Source organism: Condylostylus longicornis, unplaced genomic scaffold (genome assembly GCF_029603195.1).
Source record: "Condylostylus longicornis isolate FDR11 unplaced genomic scaffold, ASM2960319v2 ptg000018l, whole genome shotgun sequence".
Lineage (NCBI taxonomy): Eukaryota > Metazoa > Arthropoda > Insecta > Diptera > Dolichopodidae > Condylostylus > Condylostylus longicornis.
The window spans coordinates 6272913-6292106 of NW_026577987.1; the positions used below are offsets into that span (position 1 = coordinate 6272913).

At 25.3% G+C, this 19194-nt stretch overlaps 4 protein-coding genes across 4 annotated transcripts; 1 reads left to right on the forward strand and 3 right to left on the reverse strand.

The window, feature by feature from the left end:
• Positions 1-9290: 9290 nt before the first annotated feature.
• On the reverse strand, positions 9291-11424 carry LOC129606432 (general odorant-binding protein 56h-like). Its single transcript, XM_055516764.1, has 2 exons — positions 11320-11424; positions 9291-10209 (listed from the first exon to the last, which is right to left on the reverse strand). The coding sequence occupies exons 1-2, from the start codon at positions 11368-11370 to the stop codon at positions 9841-9843; spliced, it is 420 nt and encodes a 139-aa protein (XP_055372739.1). The 5' UTR covers positions 11371-11424; the 3' UTR covers positions 9291-9840.
• Positions 11425-13238: 1814 nt separating this feature from the next.
• On the forward strand, positions 13239-14465 carry LOC129606460 (uncharacterized). The gene is made up of 2 exons (XM_055516800.1): positions 13239-13311; positions 14049-14465. Exons 1-2 carry the CDS (start codon positions 13255-13257, stop codon positions 14463-14465), a joined length of 474 nt encoding a protein of 157 aa, XP_055372775.1. The 5' UTR covers positions 13239-13254.
• Positions 14466-14645: 180 nt separating this feature from the next.
• On the reverse strand, positions 14646-15312 carry LOC129606461 (general odorant-binding protein 56d-like). The gene is made up of 2 exons (XM_055516801.1): positions 15202-15312; positions 14646-14999 (listed from the first exon to the last, which is right to left on the reverse strand). Exons 1-2 carry the CDS (start codon positions 15262-15264, stop codon positions 14646-14648), a joined length of 417 nt encoding a protein of 138 aa, XP_055372776.1. The 5' UTR covers positions 15265-15312.
• Positions 15313-17394: 2082 nt separating this feature from the next.
• LOC129606408 (general odorant-binding protein 56d-like) lies at positions 17395-18796 on the reverse strand. The gene is made up of 2 exons (XM_055516731.1): positions 18662-18796; positions 17395-17838 (listed from the first exon to the last, which is right to left on the reverse strand). Exons 1-2 carry the CDS (start codon positions 18710-18712, stop codon positions 17485-17487), a joined length of 405 nt encoding a protein of 134 aa, XP_055372706.1. The 5' UTR covers positions 18713-18796; the 3' UTR covers positions 17395-17484.
• Between the last annotated feature and the right edge of the window lie 398 nt (positions 18797-19194).

Consider the following 19194-nt stretch of genomic DNA (forward strand, 5'->3'; position numbering starts at 1 on the left):
ATCTACATGTTTTGTAGGTAAACGCTGTGTTATGTATGATTAATAACCAATATGATTCTGTATAGAATGGTATAATATTTTATATAGCCTAAGAGCTTTTAGTTCTCTAGTTCAGTGAAGTTTCAATAAAAAGTCTTTAGTAATTTAATTTTTTATTTGGTAGCAACTTATTGCAAATTTTATGTAAAATAAGTCGTCTATAAATACTAAGGAGACTTCATCATGTGGTAATGGGTGGTTAACCGGTTAACGAACTTTGCATTCTTAAGTTGCTCCCACCGTATTCTCATGATTAAAAGTTATCCATCAGTTTGCTTGGATCGCAAAAACGAATAATTAATTGTTGAGATTATAGACACATGATTAAGTATTGTTCGGGAAATTCGGAATATTTTTTGAATCATTGAACAAAAACAAATCGGCCTAAAAAACATTTACAGTACTTTATTTTTCTCACTAACACCTAAACTGTAACAAGTATAGGATTATACTTGTATAATCCTATATCTTTCTATACCTATATCTTTATATACAAAATTCAGGTACAGGTTATAGGGATATTAGATATACTCAAGTTAGAAAAAGCTGCAAAGTAACAACGTTTTCCAAAAATTGAAATTTTTCGTATATTAACTCAGATTTTTTAGAAAGATTATAAGCTAACTTTGATATTTGTTGGAAGGATCCTTCAGTAACCTCTTCAAATTATGTTCATGTAGACGTGTGATTCTACTTGAAGCAGGAAATCCCTTATTCCCTTAGAATCCCTTATGTACCTTAATCACCAGTTGAGATTTTAAATTTAAGATGTTTATTTTAAATTGCTACGACAGACAATTTTGCTTTTTTCTGTTCTCAAAAGCATTATATTTAATGTTTTATTAGAGGTTTATTAAGATTTGGTCATATTAATGTTAAATAACTTTATTTTTTTTCTAAATACGTTTCAGTAAATTTGAATTTCACTACAGAGTTTCAGCATAATTACAAAGTTTTTGTATTTGATATTGTCGGGAAATGCTTAATACCGAGAGAAACAGTTTCCTTTAAAATAAAATTTTCATTACGAGATTTGTCAATTCAGTTAATGCACACTCTTTTTTAATTTTATTTATTTTAAATATTAATCTATTTTTATTACACACGTTGAATTATTACCTTGAAAATGTGAAAAATTACCCAGATGAAGCAATAAACTCTTTTCTCGAATTCAGAATGTTTTAAAATATTATTTATAATAATGTTGCATGAATCCAAACCAACATCACAGCATACACAATAATAAATGATAAATTTTTTTATTATTAAAATTATAAAAAAAAAAAAAATTTTTTAAATATATTCCAAAAAAAAAATGAAGAGATCTCATTCCATCATTCCAATATAATCCTTTTGAATAGAAGAAGAATTTTGACTCCAATTTACTATGAATCATTTTGTAATCAAATTTTCTCCTCTTTTCTTTTCACACATTTAAAATGTATTCAGTAATTCTGTAATAAATAATATTTTGAAAAATAGTATAGTGAAAAACGAACAAAAAAAAATGAAAACCAAATAAATAAGAAAAATCAAAATTTATTAGAATTTTTTTTTCTTTTTAATTTTTGAATATTTTTTCCATTTAACATTTTTCTAAAATCCTTACCATAATTCAATATTTTATAACTTTTGTACACGGATTATATTTCGTTCGAATTTTATATCATCATTTTCATCATCATCTTATCCTTTTTAACCCGACCAGTTATATAAAGAATAATTTTTATTTTTTGTTAATATACAAGTTGTGTTGTGGACAAGTGACTTGATTCAAGTGATGAAATTTATAGTTAAATTTTTTGGTTTTAATCTACAATATAGCTTCCATATATTCAATATTAAATAAGATGGAAGAAGAATTCAAGAGACAAAATTAAAATTGAACGATTAATTGCGTTTCGAATAATTCTTTGTTGATGAGGAAAAACTTTCAGATTCTGATGAGACGATTTTATGCATAAAATATCTGAAGAAAATGATTTTTCTAAAATTGTTTTATGACTAGGATAATTTCGCAGTGAAATCTGAAAAAATTAATTTATTGCAAATTCTTTTAATGTGTGACTAATAATTATTTTCAGCACATTTTACAAAAATTTTGGATATTTTGTACTTTTAGTTCCACTCTGTCCGTAAATTCGTTAACCCGTTCGTGGATCTATTTACACAATTTCTACACCATTGAAAATAGAAAGCTGAAATATCATAGGTATAATACGAGTATAACTTAACTTAATGGAAATTTCTTCATGCAACTGCAGAACAGATGGATGACGTAATCAAAGGAACGAGTTAAAGGCAGAAAAATTAATTAAAAAATTTTTCTCCTCGAACTGGACTCGAACCAGTGACCTACCGCTTTCTAGGCAGACGCTCTACTAACTGAGCTACAGAGGCATGAAGAAATTGCCGACGAAATGTTCTCTACATTGCTTATACTGTAATTCACATGATTACTAAGTATTTGTTTTGTTTACATTGATTGCTACATACAATCTACTATTGAAACACACAATAACAAGAACATATATATTTATAGGATTGTGCCTATTGCACTAATTAAATTATGAATTTTACTAATACAACATCATAGTTGCGAATTAACGAGTATAACTCTTTACTACAAACTTATTTTGAAGAAAAGCTATCTCCCTCTCTCTAGAAGTTAGAGCCATTTGAAAAACTTGAAATGCCATTTTGTGACTATTTATTGAACCAAATGAAAACCATTTTTCAAGGTTTGCAAATACAGAAATGTTGGAGTTGGTTTCCTTTACCGCGGCGCAGCATAATTGAACTTTAAAAAAACAAAATGTTGTCAAAACAGTTACATGTAGAAGCCCGAAATTTAAAAAGCTTTTACATATTAGCAAATAGTTTATTTTAGTAAAAGAAAATTTTTTCACCTCGATGCCCCATCAAGTTATTGCCTTTCGAAATTTGTAAAAATTGAATTTTCGACACCAAATTATTATATTCCGAAACTTAAAACTTTCCCAAATTTCAACCATCAAAAAGTATAATTTCATGCCATCAGAGCAGAGAAATATTTTTCTTAACTCAACCCTTAAATTCGAGCATTATGTTAACAGCTCTTTCAAAAATTTTCTTTTGCTTCATCCTAACTGTATGCAATCTTTGAAATATTTCATAAATGAAAGTAATTCAAATAATGTAATTGATTTTTTTTAAAGCAGTACTGTCACCAGTTGAAGGGAAAAGTGCTACTTTACACTATTGGTGCATTGGTTTGACCCAACCATATTTATTACTCTATTAAAAATTCTTTAAGACTTATTTTGAATATTGATGAACAGGAACCGTTGTCAGTAAATATTGCAAATTCTTTCGGATCTTTATTTAAGAGTGGAAATTGTAGAAAATTTGCAATCATTTCGAAAAAGGAAATGCTTATTACTTTTTAATTAATTTGATATGAAAATAAATTTCCTTGGAAGAAAGTTGAATATTTTATATTTTGATTAGCGTTTCCTCATCTACCTTGAGATTTAAATAAAAATTTTCTTAATTTTCTCAATTTTCTAACTTAAAATTTATGTATCAATAAATTTATAATTGTTTAACACATTTACTCAGAATTTCAAAACCAAATGAATCGTCAATAATGTAATTATAGAGAAATATGACTAAAAAAAAAATAAAATGTTCGAATTTGCATTAGTATTAAGGTAGATAAAAAGCGACTTAAACAGCTGATTCTTGTAACCGCGGAATCGTACTATATACGTTTTTCAAGCAAGTACCTACATAATTTAAAACAACACTGAGAAAGAAAAACTTTACTTAAATACTAATAAGACTCAGAGACTCAGTAATTTTTCTAATATAAACATGAAACCACAAATTATTGTTCAAACACTGTATAAGTGACATAATCTGTTTGCCAGTGCAACTAACTCGTTGTACTTTTTAATGTTAAGATAATTCCATATAACTAATGCAAATGTAACACTCTGTGTTTACATGAAATGTCTATATCTCTATTATGAATCTATTATTCCGAAAAGGATATTCGATAACAATTTATATAATAATATATTATTTCTTAAAAAATTTTAGTATTACTTTTTTTTTCATATATTTTTTCTTATTTTTTCTTCATATTTAAGTATTTGCAAGACCAATTCAGACAAATAAATTTTTTCCTTGGAAGATTTTCTAGGAAAGGATATTGAAAATGAAGATCCTTTAAAATGTGGAAAGAAAAACAAATTGAAAAATTCGAAAGTATAAAAAAAACCATAACTATAGAAGAAAAAAAACCGAAATAAATTTGGAAAAGATGCGAAGCCCACATGCAGAGGTTTCTGTTTTGAAAAAATAAGAAGAAAAAGTGAACGGAACAATAATAATAATAATATCGAAGACAGAAAAATCAGTATTTATGGTATTGAAAATCAGTACTGTACACAAACATTCATATGAGTATCAACTGCGCTACTATACTGTATATCATTTGTGGAAGGATAATAAAAAATGAAATGAGAGAATTTTTTTCTTTTTTAAAGTTCAAAATAATTTATTTTTATGTATGTGTATGCTTGTATGTGCATAATATTATTTTGAAATCGGAAAAAGACAATCAATGAGATTATTTTCGTCACACTCTTAAACCAGCTATCGAAACTCAGTTTAGTTTACAAAAAGAGAATTTTTCCTTTCTTTATTCTATCAGGGATGTTATTATACTTTAACTATTTATTTATTTTTTCTATTTTCTATTTTTTTGTGATATAAAATTGATTAAGGATAAAGGATTTTTAGTATTTTATTATTTTAGATTTGGTTGTTTGTTTTTTTCTGCTATTTTAAATTCATTTTAGGCAGTTAAAAAGGATTATCGAAATAATGAGATGTATTGCTTCTTCCATCGCCTCTCTTATTGTTATTCTCTTCATTTTTGTTGTTGTTGTTATTATTATTTACATTATTTTTATACATGTGTGTGCTTTAAAGGAAATATTTTCTATTTTGGTTAGAGGGGTTTTTATATTTCTTTTTTTTTTGGAGTTTATAATTTTTTATTAGAGGACATGCCCCATTATTATTGAAGGATATTATGTATTATGTGTACATATATAATGTATGTACACACATATAACATAATGTATAGATTTGGGATGAGAAAATTGACATATGGCGATGATATACTTGAATATAAATTGAAATTTAAGAAGTCCTTACTAAGATTTATATAAATAAATTATAAAAATGTTAAAAGAGTAAAATAATATAAATTATTTTATATTTTTTTTTATTTAAATTATAATAAATGAATTGCTATTAATAAAATAATAAAATAAAAATTGTTGTTGAAAGGAATTGATAAATAATATTTGTTTTATTTTGCTTTAATTTTTTTTTCATTTCATTTGGACCTTTTAAGATTCTAACGCGGTTTATAGCACCCTATTCATTAATTTTCTAAAGTGTTACTTAGTTTATTAAGAAAACTAAAATATTTAAAATAGAAAAGTGTTTAAACTATGGCTGGATTCTTTTCCACTACAATAAGCCAATGAATATTTGGTAATACTAAATTGCTAATGATAACCGATTAGGTTTAATAAACATCAAATTGAAAAACACACCACTCAAATTATTTTAACAAAATATTTTTTTCGAATCACATAAATTTTATTTTTGTAATTTAAAAAAAAGTTAAAGCAATAATTAAAGCAGGTTTTCTAAAATAAGTAAAAATAATTAGTTTAATTTAAATAGTGTTGATTGGAGATGTCTGAACTAGACTTTAATTACAGCTCGTCAAACGCCTGAAATCTATTTCTTTTACCTTGTTGTCCCAAATTTTGTACGTATTATGCACATACGTAACTATAGAAGAACTTACTTAGAATTTTATTGGTCTAGTGGTTTTTATAGGCTGTATTAGGATAAAGATTCTATTCTTTAAAACGGAAAATATCTATCTATTATGTTTTCATTTAAATTTTTTTGGGGGTATAATCGTACTATTTAATTAATAACTGAAATCTAATACGGCGGACACCGAACGTTTTTTTTCAATTAAATCTTCTGCCCAAATTAAACGGAAAGAAAAATTACACAAGTAGAATAAAGTTAAAATTAGTGATCCTTTATTTGTTGTCAATTAATATTTAAGTTTATTTAGTCATTCTCTCGCAATAAAATAATAATAGTGTCTACAATTTATTAAAATGTTTTCTTCCTTCTTTCCTAGAATTTAATCATTACAAAATTTTCATAAGTCTGAAAAAATAAAAATTTCTACTGCTGTTTGGTTTACAAAATTGTTGAGACAATGATAAAAATGATATGCAATTTGGCAATTATTTTTCATCGTCTTATTATTGCAACTACTTACAATAGCTGTAAGATTGCTGTAGGTGCCGAATAAAAAATACGGTGATAACATTGCAACTGCCTTTTTCTCGTTTATATCTCCATTTCGTATTAAATGTAGTCGCTCAAAAATACAATTTATAACACAACTAACGGTATTTGTACGATTTTGAGGTAAAGTGTTATTTTGTAGTAAACGTAAATCCGTAAAAGTTCCATTGAATTGTTCCATACAAGGTCTCCATATTTGAAAAGGAACTAAACCAATAGCAAAATATTTTCCAATGGAAACCTAATTAAAAAGAATTAATAATTATTACTTAGATTTTTCAGTTGCAAATAAGTTTTAAACAATACACTTTACTTACCATATTCACGGACATTAAACAATAGATTAATATTGTGCATCCCAAAATGGCTTTCATATTTTAACAACACTATTGATAAATCCGATTTTGTAATTCTGTCTATATTTTATACTTATGTTTAATTTAAAATATTTGTTAATATAAATTTATCTGATACGACTTGGACATACGATGCAAATATGATACTTTCGATTTTCTGCCTCAATAAATAGAAAGATGTCGTAAAATTAATTTAGGAAAAATGTAAATTACACTTCAGATTATTATGCTTAATTACTTAATTCAAAATTAGTCAATTTATTAAAACAAATTACTCGTTTATTAAAATCAAATTTGCAAAACCTGTTTGTGATTTTTGTATGTTCCAAAGATTTGTATATTTCGGTATGTTATGATAGTTTCGGCTTATTAAGAAATTAAAATAATTGTGAAAATTGTAGGAAATATACATACATACATACTTAATGTTTTAATAATATTTGCAACAATACTACAATAGTTTAAAAAAATGGAGGCGTACATTCCAGTACATAATTAATTAGAATAAAATTAAACTAAACTTTGTGATTTTATTACACAAATTTATAGTTATTCAGCAATATTACATTTTGTAATAGTTATACATATATTATGTACATGATATTATGCAACGAATTTAATTAATAAATAGATAATAGATATTATAATGTCAAGAGCTTCAATACTCTGTTTTTCTATGCATTTTCCCTAAAAGTATGATTTTTTATATTTAAAAGTATGGCTAATTAAAAGTATAATAAAAATTGCATACTGTTGGGATAAATTTTTACACAAAATTTTTGTAAACTGTTCGGAAGTCTGTTATAAAAGAAAACAAACTAAACATTCGAAATAAAAGCGATATATTTATGAGGCTACATATTACAAGAGTATAATCGTACATATGTTACATTATGTGCACGTTACATCCTCTTCATTAAAGTGCAAAATAATTGCAGAATGCTATTTTGTTAATGAAAATTCTCGTGCGGTTTCATTCATATTTCATGATATGAAAATATACATACATATATCATCATAATATATATTATTATGAAATAATATATATAACACACATTCTTTAATATACCACAGAATTCCAAATCACACAATACTATTTTAGTATATTTACACCAGATAAGACAATAATTAAATTGTGCTTTTTCTTTCTTGTTTAAAATACTAATGGCCGCAATCATATCAAATATCGCGGTGTTCTCTAAAATAAAGAACGCTCATAAATTCACCAAAAATCAAAAATAAAATTGTAAAAAAGCAGAAACCGTAAATATTTAAACTAAACTGAAGGGAAATGAGTTGCAGTTTGCTTGTATTATACTTTTATGTTTTAATTTCTTGTTTCTGTATATGTCCTGTGCCTTCATCCCCCGCTCATCTCTTAGTCCGATGTGGTAGATCTATCGAAAACCATTGTTTTTAATACAGAAAGTATACAGAGAATATGAAACCCTTGAGAGACGCTTTGAATTAATTCCCTTGGTTTAAAAACTGTGAAATAATATTTGCGTACATAAATAACGTAAAAACCTAAAGGAAAAACTTTCTATGAATATGTTGGGCTAATATTTTCGTTTTATGTTCGGTTTTTTGTTTAACTTGCATTGTCAATAAAAAAAAATAACCTTAAACAGTTTTTTTTTCGTAATTCTTCTTTTTTTGATACGTCTAGTATTACTGTGAGACACAATATACTTTATTCAGAAATTCATTTCTACAATATTTTTATTTAATTCTTTCATAGCACATCCTTGATCCCTATGGGACTCATTAAGAGGTTTTGTTATGAATTTCATTTTATTATTTTGCGTTTCATTTTGGTTCCTTTTGTTTATTATGATAAAATAATAAATATGACGGTGATACTATTTGTTTTCGTCGTCAGAGACATCTTGCAATTGAATTTTTATGTGCCGAAAAATAAAAAGTTTATGAAAACAAAATTAAAAATAAAACAAACAATTAAAATAAACAATAGTAGTCAATCTGAAATAAAATTTTTTATAACCTGCAACGGTAACTGGACATTTACATTTCCTTTTAAGCCTACGAAATTTTCTTACATTTAATACGCATTTATACACACATATTTCAAATAAAGGCCATAATATTATATTATAAGGGATAAGGAATGTAATGGTATAGTTGCGGTCCTTTAAAGCAATGTATAAATTCAAATTTACAAATAGAAGATCTAAATGTTTAAAAAATTAACTGAGTATTTTATTAAGGTAATGCTTTAATATTTCTTTTGATTTTTAATGTGGTGTAACTTAAGAGTCAACTATTCTCCCAAATTGGGATGAGAATATTAGTAATTCTGTCGAAGCTGGCAAAATCGTTTCAAGACTTATAGTATTTAATATTCTGTTTTTAGCAATGGTTCAAAAATGCAAAATTTTTATATAATTTTCAAAAATTTTCAATGTAATGTACAATTGGAGTTATATTATATAATTTTTACTTCTAATTTGACTTACTAAAGAAGAGTGATAAATCGCCAAATCGGTAATAATTTTTTAAAACTGCTTACGAAGAATTTGCTTCTTTGCAAAGAATTTGCTTATTTGAAGAATCTAACTGACCACAATCGTCTATTATTTACAATATTTCGACGATCCCAAAAAAATCAAGAGTGGTCAAATTCATAATATTTATATTATAATTCATAAATTTTAGAACTTCTTCTTTGCGGATAATTTGTAGCACAGTATTGGTTTACGATAAAAAAATTTCATGTTTTACTTTCTCTTTCTCAAGGAATATTTAAATTTTCTTCATATTTTATTATAAGCTATTTTAACACAAAATTATAAATTCTATCTTTTATTTTGTAATTAAATTAATCGTTTAATGTAACTGTAGAAGATTTGGAAATTTTGTACTGACTCTCTTATCGAAAAGGCAATGTTCTGTGATGCCATCCTTAGAAGTGGTTAAAGAAAGATTTACAATTGCTTTATGTTGTTTTGTATTATCATTTTAATTCGGATTATCATTTCATGGAATTGAAATCAAAAAATTTTTGTAAAACGCTTCTATAAATATTTTAAACTGTGCTTTCTATCGCTTGTATACCACGTTTCGGCAAATTTTCTTTCATGCATAATAAATAATCAAATATCGAATCACAATCATTTGAAATTATATCAACATCACGGCAAGCTCTTAAAGCTTTTTCAACATTTTCTTTAGTGAAAGTGAATTCTTCTGTTAACATTTTAATAATATTTGCTTCTTGTATAGCACTGTTCTTGACAAAATCAGCTTTTTCAAAAAAACATTTATGAAAACATTTATATTCCATTGTTGGATCTCTAACATTTGTGCTACTTAAAAGTTTTATGGTGTCATTTGTGATATTTAATTCTTTAATACACATATCCGCCAATTCGAATGCATTTTTTTGACTTGACAACTAAAAATTATAAATAAAATTTTGAATTATTTTAAAATCTTAAAGTTATTAAAAATTAATAATACTGTGAATGCAAGTTGTAAATTTAAATTATAGATTTAATCAATAATTAGAATAATTTAATTAATTCATAATTTATCTATAGTGTCTGTTAAGTTTCAACACAATCACTAAATTTTGCGTGTTAGAAAATTAAAATTTTATTTGTAACAAATAGCGCGATATGAAGATCTTCTCGATATTTCAATTTTTTAAATCCTACACATCGTGAATGAATCCGATATGAACATGTGTATACATTCTTGCTCAGCGTAAAATTTTCCGTTGATTTAGTCCGTCCAATAGCACGATAACTCAGAAACGAATAATGCAACCGACACCAAACTTTCCCAACGACGGCTGCTGTTGTATTTGGACCAATTCGGACAACGAGCTAGGATAACTGCCATTAAGATATTAATACTAAATTTTGCAAAGGTGAGTCTAATTATATTATTTTATGAAAGTTCTAAATATTTAAATGGAATGGCTGCACTGAAAAAACACAAAGTTAGTTTCATTAAACAACAGACAGTTGTGGGTCAAATTATATGTTAATGTTAGATATATCCATACAATATCTATTGAGTGGTTTGAAAGTTTCGACTACATGGTTTATAAAAATGAAAGCTAATTTCAGATATTTCCAAAAAAAAAATTTTTGAACTCGAATTGTCATTCGGTCGATTTTTACAAACTGAAGCGTTTTAATTGTTTTACATTTTTAAAATTTCTATTCCTAATATTTTTGTTTAAAAGTACGACAAAACAACAATGAATATAAGAAAAAAATTTAAATATAATACGTTATTGTACACTTGTTTCAATTCTACTCAACAAAATTAAAAATTTTCCAAATTGTATGAAATTCGCGCTTTTTTGAGCTTGTTTTAGAAATAAAATGAAAAATGGCTATGCTGCTGAAAAACAAACATTGTTTTTATTAGTGAATAACTAATGTTCAAGTAGTAATTACTAAAATACTCACTAAATAACTTAGTGAATAACTAATTTATTATATAATTATTATATAAATGTGATTAAATATAAAGAGAATTAAAAATTATTTACCGATAATTGTATGAAGAACGTAAAAATAAGAACAATTTTTAATATTTCCATCCGAATAAGATTCTGAATCAAAATGAACTAACAATGTGTGAACAGCAAATTTCAGCACTTCAAAATATTGTAGTTAAAATTGAATTTGATTAATTAATTTTTTTTAAACATTTATTTAATTTCATATTCAGCTTTTTGTAAACAGTAGCAGCATTTTCATTGAATTTATGCTTTAAAAATAGCATGTAATTTGTAGTGGTATAATTTTGTGTAAATTAGGTATAATTAACCCATAATTTTTACTGATTAAATACAACGCCATTAAAATAATAAAACAGTGAAAAAAAAATAATGGTGGCAGGCAGGAAATTTAAATTATTTTTATTAAAGTTCTTTATTATTTGTCATATAAGGTTATTAAGTTACTGAAAATATTGAATAAAAATATTAAAAAGTATAGGAGAATAATTACATTTGAATTACATTAAAATTTTAAAAATACGACTTTGTGTAAATAATTAAATTATAATCGGCTGTGTTATTATACAAATTTCTATAAATGAACTAACGTATACTAATGTAATTCCATCCTGCAAAAATAAACTAATTAAAAGTTTTGCAATTACACATTAATTATGAAATAATTATTGAACTTTATGTAATTATTGAAATCAATGTTTGTCTAATTAACTGAAATGAAATTCTTTTAATTTTTATAAAATTTTTAAATACTTATTATATTTGCTAAATTTGATTTTAAATAATTAAAAATTTAAAATCATAATGTAAAATTTTTGCGGGTTATCGCCACAAATTTTGTACGACAGAGCATTTTAATAGGGTTAGAAAATTTCAAGAAGTAGATTCAATAATGTTTCAGTATTTTCTGAGGAAATATTGTTGAAATTATTTTACAAGCTCCATTGTTTTTCTCAATAACATGTAAATGTATACTTATTGTTACATTTTCTAAAAATAGTTGTTTTCATAGGAAATATGTATAGTTAAATATCTATCATTATATTTTATTACAAGCACTTAATACAGTACTACCCAAAAATTTTGATACTATGGTAATATCTTTGAAAAAAATAAGTTTTATTTTTGGGAATATGTATATCTTTGAAATTAAGTTGATTTACATACTTTGAGAGGTAAACGCAATTGTTGAGAGGAAAGAAGCAAATTGCAGAGTGCTAAATATGCGGTAGATTTATATTAGAAATAAAGGATTTTGGAAGTATAGAATTTTTAATATATTTACGGTGTCAATAACAAATTTAAAATTTTTTTATTTTTTAAACGTGTTCTACATTATGTTAATTAACGTTTTTCGTTACGGTCAATAATTATTTACTCACATATGTACAAAAGTATTTGATTGTGATGCAAAATTTAACTTACTCCAATTGTTATGAGCTTATAAACGCTTCAAATTTCGATAATTATACACTTGAATTCAAAACTTTAAATATACGTGTTATTGACCTTGAAAATTTTTTTTTGATGAAACTTTCTCTATACAATGATTCAATGAGTTTCTAAGAACAAAATGTATTTTACGCACAATTATTCACTATTTAAAATTGGACATGTGTAAGTAAGTAACTATAATTGAAAAAAAAATAAGTGAATAACAATAATGAAAACAAGTTATGTATAATTTTACACGTTTTTAATTAAAAAAAAAAAATTTTATTCAACCAATAATGACATTTCAGACGCGATAATTAACACTTTAGAAAACAAAACGTTTTAGCAATTTGTTTTAAAAATACGAAAACAGATTTTAATTTACTTTAATGTAAAGCCATTAATATCGGATGAAAATCTGAACAGATCAAAATATAAAAATATTTTTAAAATAAATTGTGATAAAGTTTTAAATTTTTAGTATATTAGAAATATTTATAATGCTATACGTTGCTGTATAACTAAAAAGTTATGAGCTCATTTATTTTAATTGGAATATTTCTGCTCTCTTTTCTAAAATTATCTATGGTAAGCTTTTTCGGATTTAAAAATATTTTGAATATAAAATCAACAATGATAGCTGATTTTAAGACTCGTCTTGTAATTACTTAAGTATTTGAAGTGAATCGATTTAATTGTTAATTTTTTTAAAATTTAAGTGTTAAAGTTGATTAAAAATAACAATCGTAATTTTTTAAAATACAGAAACTATTAGGCAAAGATTAATAATTTAGCAAAAAAGCATGTTAATAATGTTAGCAATATGAAATTATTACACAGGAAACTTATTTAAAATTGAAATAATAAAAACAAATTTATATAACTAGATAAAATGGCTTAATTTAGAAGTCACTAAGCCGGACTTATTTTAACGTTTAATCGGAACTTTTGTTAATGTGCTTATAAATATGCTAATGTCCCAAATATATGAAACTTACGTAGCTTCACTCAACGCAATTAGAAATCTATAGTAAAGGCAAGTAGGCTTGTTAAAGTTGATGAACGTACACATTCTTGTCCGGAAGGGTTCAGTATTTAAATTTATTTAGAATATGCTTCTATAATACCTAGCCTTAATTGAATTTTGTCAAGATTATTTTAAAATTTAATTTAAAAAAATATACCGAATTAATTTGAAACAATTATGTTCAATGAATCAACTCAAAATTGCATAACTGTATTATTTTCTAAAATAAATTGGTCTTTAATATTCCTTGCTAATATTATTTGAACTCTATGATTATTTCAGTATGTTTTACTTTTAGATGCAAATTTGGATATTGGATAGTTTTGAAAACGAAATTAAAAATAAATGCATGAAAGAAATTGGACTGAATTCAACAAATTCAAATGAATTAAAAAATTCTAGTAAATCTTCGAAATCAACAGCTAACAGTAATCAACAATATAAGTGTTATTTGAATTGTTTTCTAACCGGAATTTCTTTCATAAGAAATAAAACGATTCAAGAAGAGGTTGTAATTAGTATTTTATCTCAAAGGCGAATTGATGTTACTCCAGTTAAAAAAGCTATAACAACATGTAATAATAACGCAACAGGGCTTGGCTCTACCAACGATAGTGGAAAATCTAATTCTATGGATGACTGTGATTTAGCTTTTAATTTGATAAAATGCTTAAAATCTAATATACCGAATGGATATCAGAAAATTTTGTTATAGTTAACATTATTTTAATTGTTTTTAAGTGATTTATAAAATTTTTTTTTAAAATTTGTAAATGAAAAAGCTTTATAATAAAAAGATAAAAGAGTACTAAATATTTTTCAGTTAAATTTTTTTTATTCATACTTTTATCGAATACTGACATATGTATGCATAAACCTTTTCATTTATTATGATTTAGTTTTCCATAATTGATCTTCGACATGTCATATATTTAAATCCTTTTTCACATTCATCAGCGCCAGTATACTGGGATTTACAATCCTCAGTAGCCTTATCGAATTTTTTCATATCGAAATTAGGTAATTTCTCGAATGATTTCTTCATCTCCTCAATTTGTGGTTCACCGTCAGCAATGTAACTCATTTTATTTGCAAAACAATTAACAAAACATTTCAACTCATGGCTTGCAGTTTCATATTCACCACGCAAGAAATTCTGAATTTTATCAGAATCCACACCAGATTCTGTAGCACATACTTGAATAGCATTAAAAAATTGTTCCTTAATATCCTCTGGAACTGCCAAATTCTAAACAAACAACAAATTTTGAAAATATTAGTTCACATGTAATGTACATTTAATAAAATTTAAATATTTCCGATTCAAAACTATAATGTTAAAGCTCGTCTAATCGGCTTAAGGCCATATAACTAAAATATAGTTTTCTATAAGCTGTGCAGTTGAAAATCTCTAACAAACTAAATCAAACTAACTTTTCTAATTTACTTACGTTTTTTGCGATAATCAAAACTAACAGTGTGACAAAAATTTTATAATTTTTTAATTTAAGCATTTTAATCACAAAATAATTATTTGATTTATTCAAGTATAGAAGAGTTACTGCCGCAATAACTACTTTTTTAAGTCATTTTTATATATTGAAGGTTAACGATAGTTGACACTTTATAATACTCTATTTTTATTCTCATTTATCTAAAAATGCCTTTAATTATATAACATTGTATTGAATTAATGTTTAATAATATACATCATATTAAATTACATGCTATGAGTACACAACCTTATCATTATGGTTTTTTAAAAACACGTGTTTAAAAAATATTGTAGCAAAAAATAAGTTGTGTACAAAGTTTTTCACCATTATTGGGAAAATTGATTAATCATGAACTGAAGTACACGCGCACATACACAGGCTAACAGACCGCATCTCGCAAAAAGTAGTTTATGCAGGCTTTATTTTATTTCGGCTCCCTACAATGAACTTGCGAATTTCCGTACCATCACACAAGTTCCTTAGATGCATACAATACTGTTTGTAACAAAAATGGCTGATTTACCATTGATTTGTAGTTTACTTTCAGAATCTGCTAAATACCTAACCAAATTTGCACATATGTATCCATAAAAAGCACGTTACGGTTAAATTTCGTGGTTTGAATTACTTAATATGTTTATAAAATTTCACTTTTTAACGTTTTGAGAAGTGAAAGCAACAAAAAAAAACCGTAGAGACTACCATAACGGACGGAATTAAAGTAATAAATACACATCATCTGCTCTAAAGCTTTTAGAAGGTTGTATACTCATAGCATGTGTGCTAGAATTTTTATAACATTTTTAGCAGTATGTCATTATGCTGCACGGAAGGATCTTAATTATTTAATTTTTTAGGATGGACAGCCTACAGAAATCTAAAAAATTTGTAAATTTGCGATATACATATTTAAACAATTATTTAGTGAGTCGACTCATTGAAACTTATTTTCCAGCTTATTTTAACATTTTATGTAATTTAATAAAGTAATTACTATAATTCGGCTTATTATATCCAAAAACCAAATGGGAAACAAAAAGTTCTGAAAGTCGAACGTGTTCGAATACCAACTATATAAATTTATTTCTTTCTGCAGAATAGCATTTGGCTTATGCTAGTATCTTGCAAAACATTACACAAAATCCCAAAATTCCATCATTTTTTAATAAAAACTTTTTAAAATATTGAAAATTATTTTTCCTTCATTCTATACAGGTGGAACAAATTCGTTTATGAAAGGAAATTATACATTTTAAGTACATATGCCTGTCACAATGTGCTGCTTAAATATTATAGAGCAGGACTTCTTAAACTGTGGGTCGCGACCCCCCTGGGGTCTACTGAAAGGGTGTCAAAAAATTGTTACAAAAGTTTATTTTTTCTATTGAATAAATATATATATAGTTGTATGTCATTCTATTTATTGTGTTTTATTACAACCGATATCCCATCAACGTTTCCAATTATATATATGTATGTGAAACGAATGGGTACGTATTCTTTAATCCTTATTTTATTTACATTGTAAAATAGTGCGATATTACATCTAAATCTACGGTTAATATATATTTCATTATATGGAGGAGGAGGTCGTTTAAAATTTCCTAAGCTTGAAGGAGGTCGCTATATAAAAAGTTTAAGTAGCCCTGTTATAGAGTATATAACTACAATTCTAAACCAAAAAATTATATACGGTGAATATAGGAGTTAACTGTCATTTCATAACAGAATTTAGTAGGAAAAGGGGCTTGGATTTGCTCTTATTTTAAATATTTTGTACTTTCAGTATCATTTAGAAGGCTGTTTAGCTCGAGTTAGTCATAGATATTTCAATATCCATAAATCAGAAATTCTTACAAAATAAGGAATTAAAATTTTTTTAATAAAAATTTAATTGATTAAATTATTAATCAACTAATTGTTTCATTTTTATTTAAATAATTAATTAATTTCAATTATTTTAATTAATTAATATAAAGCGTTTATTATTGTTTCTGGCAAGGGAATAAAGACAATGTATTTGGCATCAAAAGAAAAACAATATTCAACAAAATTTTAGTCTAGCTTTTACATTTTGAATATTTGGACAGTTTTAAGCCTCTGGAAAAAATGAACCATGTCTTATTGAAAATGCAAGCAAAATTTTTGTTTGAACATAAAATATTTATTGTTCCTTAAGCGATTATCTTTTTCATAATTTTATAAATCAGTTAGTTACCTTTAAATTCTAATTAGTTTTTAGGAAAACATTATTTTCTTTTCACAAGCCATGTAATTAAAACCCTTTTCACAATCATCTTCACCAGTATATTCAGATTTACATTCATTTACAATTCTGTTGAATTTTTCTTCACTAAATTTTGGCATTTTTGAGAAAACTTCCTTCATTTTTTCGGTATTTGGTTCACCATTTGCGATAAAACCCATTTCTCTAGCAAAGCAACTTGAATAACATTTGAATTCCGGTGAAGCGCCGGCAAAATCACCACTTTTAAAACGTTCTAATTCGCTTTTATCAACTTTGCTTTCTTCGGCACATTTAGCATTAACTTCTCGAAATTTTTCCTTGAATTCTTCTGGTGGATTAGCATTCTGAATTTTAAAATATATTCATTAAAATAATTTTATATTTAATTACTAAGTTTAAGAAGATATTAAAGTTATAAATATTTTTAAAACTATAATTAATTATAATTATAGCTTTATTTAATTCGTGATTATTAGTATGATCTATTTTGCCCCCTGGCAAGATGTAAGAGATAGCGCCAAAAATACTTTACCGAAACTTATCTTCTCAATAAATTCAAGTCGTTCAATATTATTCAAGTATGTAGTTAAATATATAATATATAGGTATAAGAATGGGTACTAGGAACCCAGTAATAAAAAAAGTTTAAACTTTAAAATGAACTAACTTTTTATCTAAAATAAGTCAGAGTATATGTACTACAAATAAGATTACAATGTACTTAATCGCAATGTTTCATAATTTTTGAAAAGTCAACTAGATATGCACAAAAGTTGTTATTTCAATAATTCTCAACAAATGGTCAGATACAACCATATACGCAATGTTATGGCAGCGGTTAATTAAACGGGTTATTATTGAAATTGATTAAATGTTTTGAAAAATAATTAAAACTTTTCCCGTGTTAGCCGGAAATCCGATTTATAACATTTTCATATTGTATACAAAGATGCACCTTAATCACATTGCTGTTATAATGTACAACACACAATTTATCGTTGTGCAAGTTACATTGTGTTAAAAATATTTTCGTAAAATTCTTAACAATGCATCGTTCAGTATAACAATAAAAAAAATTATCGTGTTTTCAATATTTCAAAATTTATTCTAGATTCTATATTAGAACTTATTTGAATTTAAAACTGTAATAAGTACTATGTCACTTACAGCATTTAATATAACTAAAGCGAATACCAATAATCCAATAAAATTTTTCATTTTTAATAAAATTTTATTTATTTAATTAAAATAAAATACTTGAATTTAAACAAGTTATAAAATTCTACTGTCACAAATTTAAAAATACCTTCCCTATTTATAATGAATGAAAACACTTACTAATCTATATATCGGATGAAAGTCCCCATATATCCAATTTAAAAACGATTAAGATTATTTTAGATAGCCTATTCATTCAAGTTTAATTTTTCATTTACCTTTGAAAAGTCAAACACGTAAATTACCACATAATTTTTACACATCATGGGGATTGTGTGATTAAGCGTTCGTTTTTTTTTTTTAATGTTTCTATTTTTTTAATTGGCAATCATTTAATTAATTTTTCCCATAATTTTCTCTTTATAATACTTTTTTCCGGAAATTTACTAAATTTTTTTAATTGGTTTGCAAAAAACACAATTTAACATGTTCTATGTACGTACGTATGTAATGATTTTCCAATTCTGATTACATTTAACATA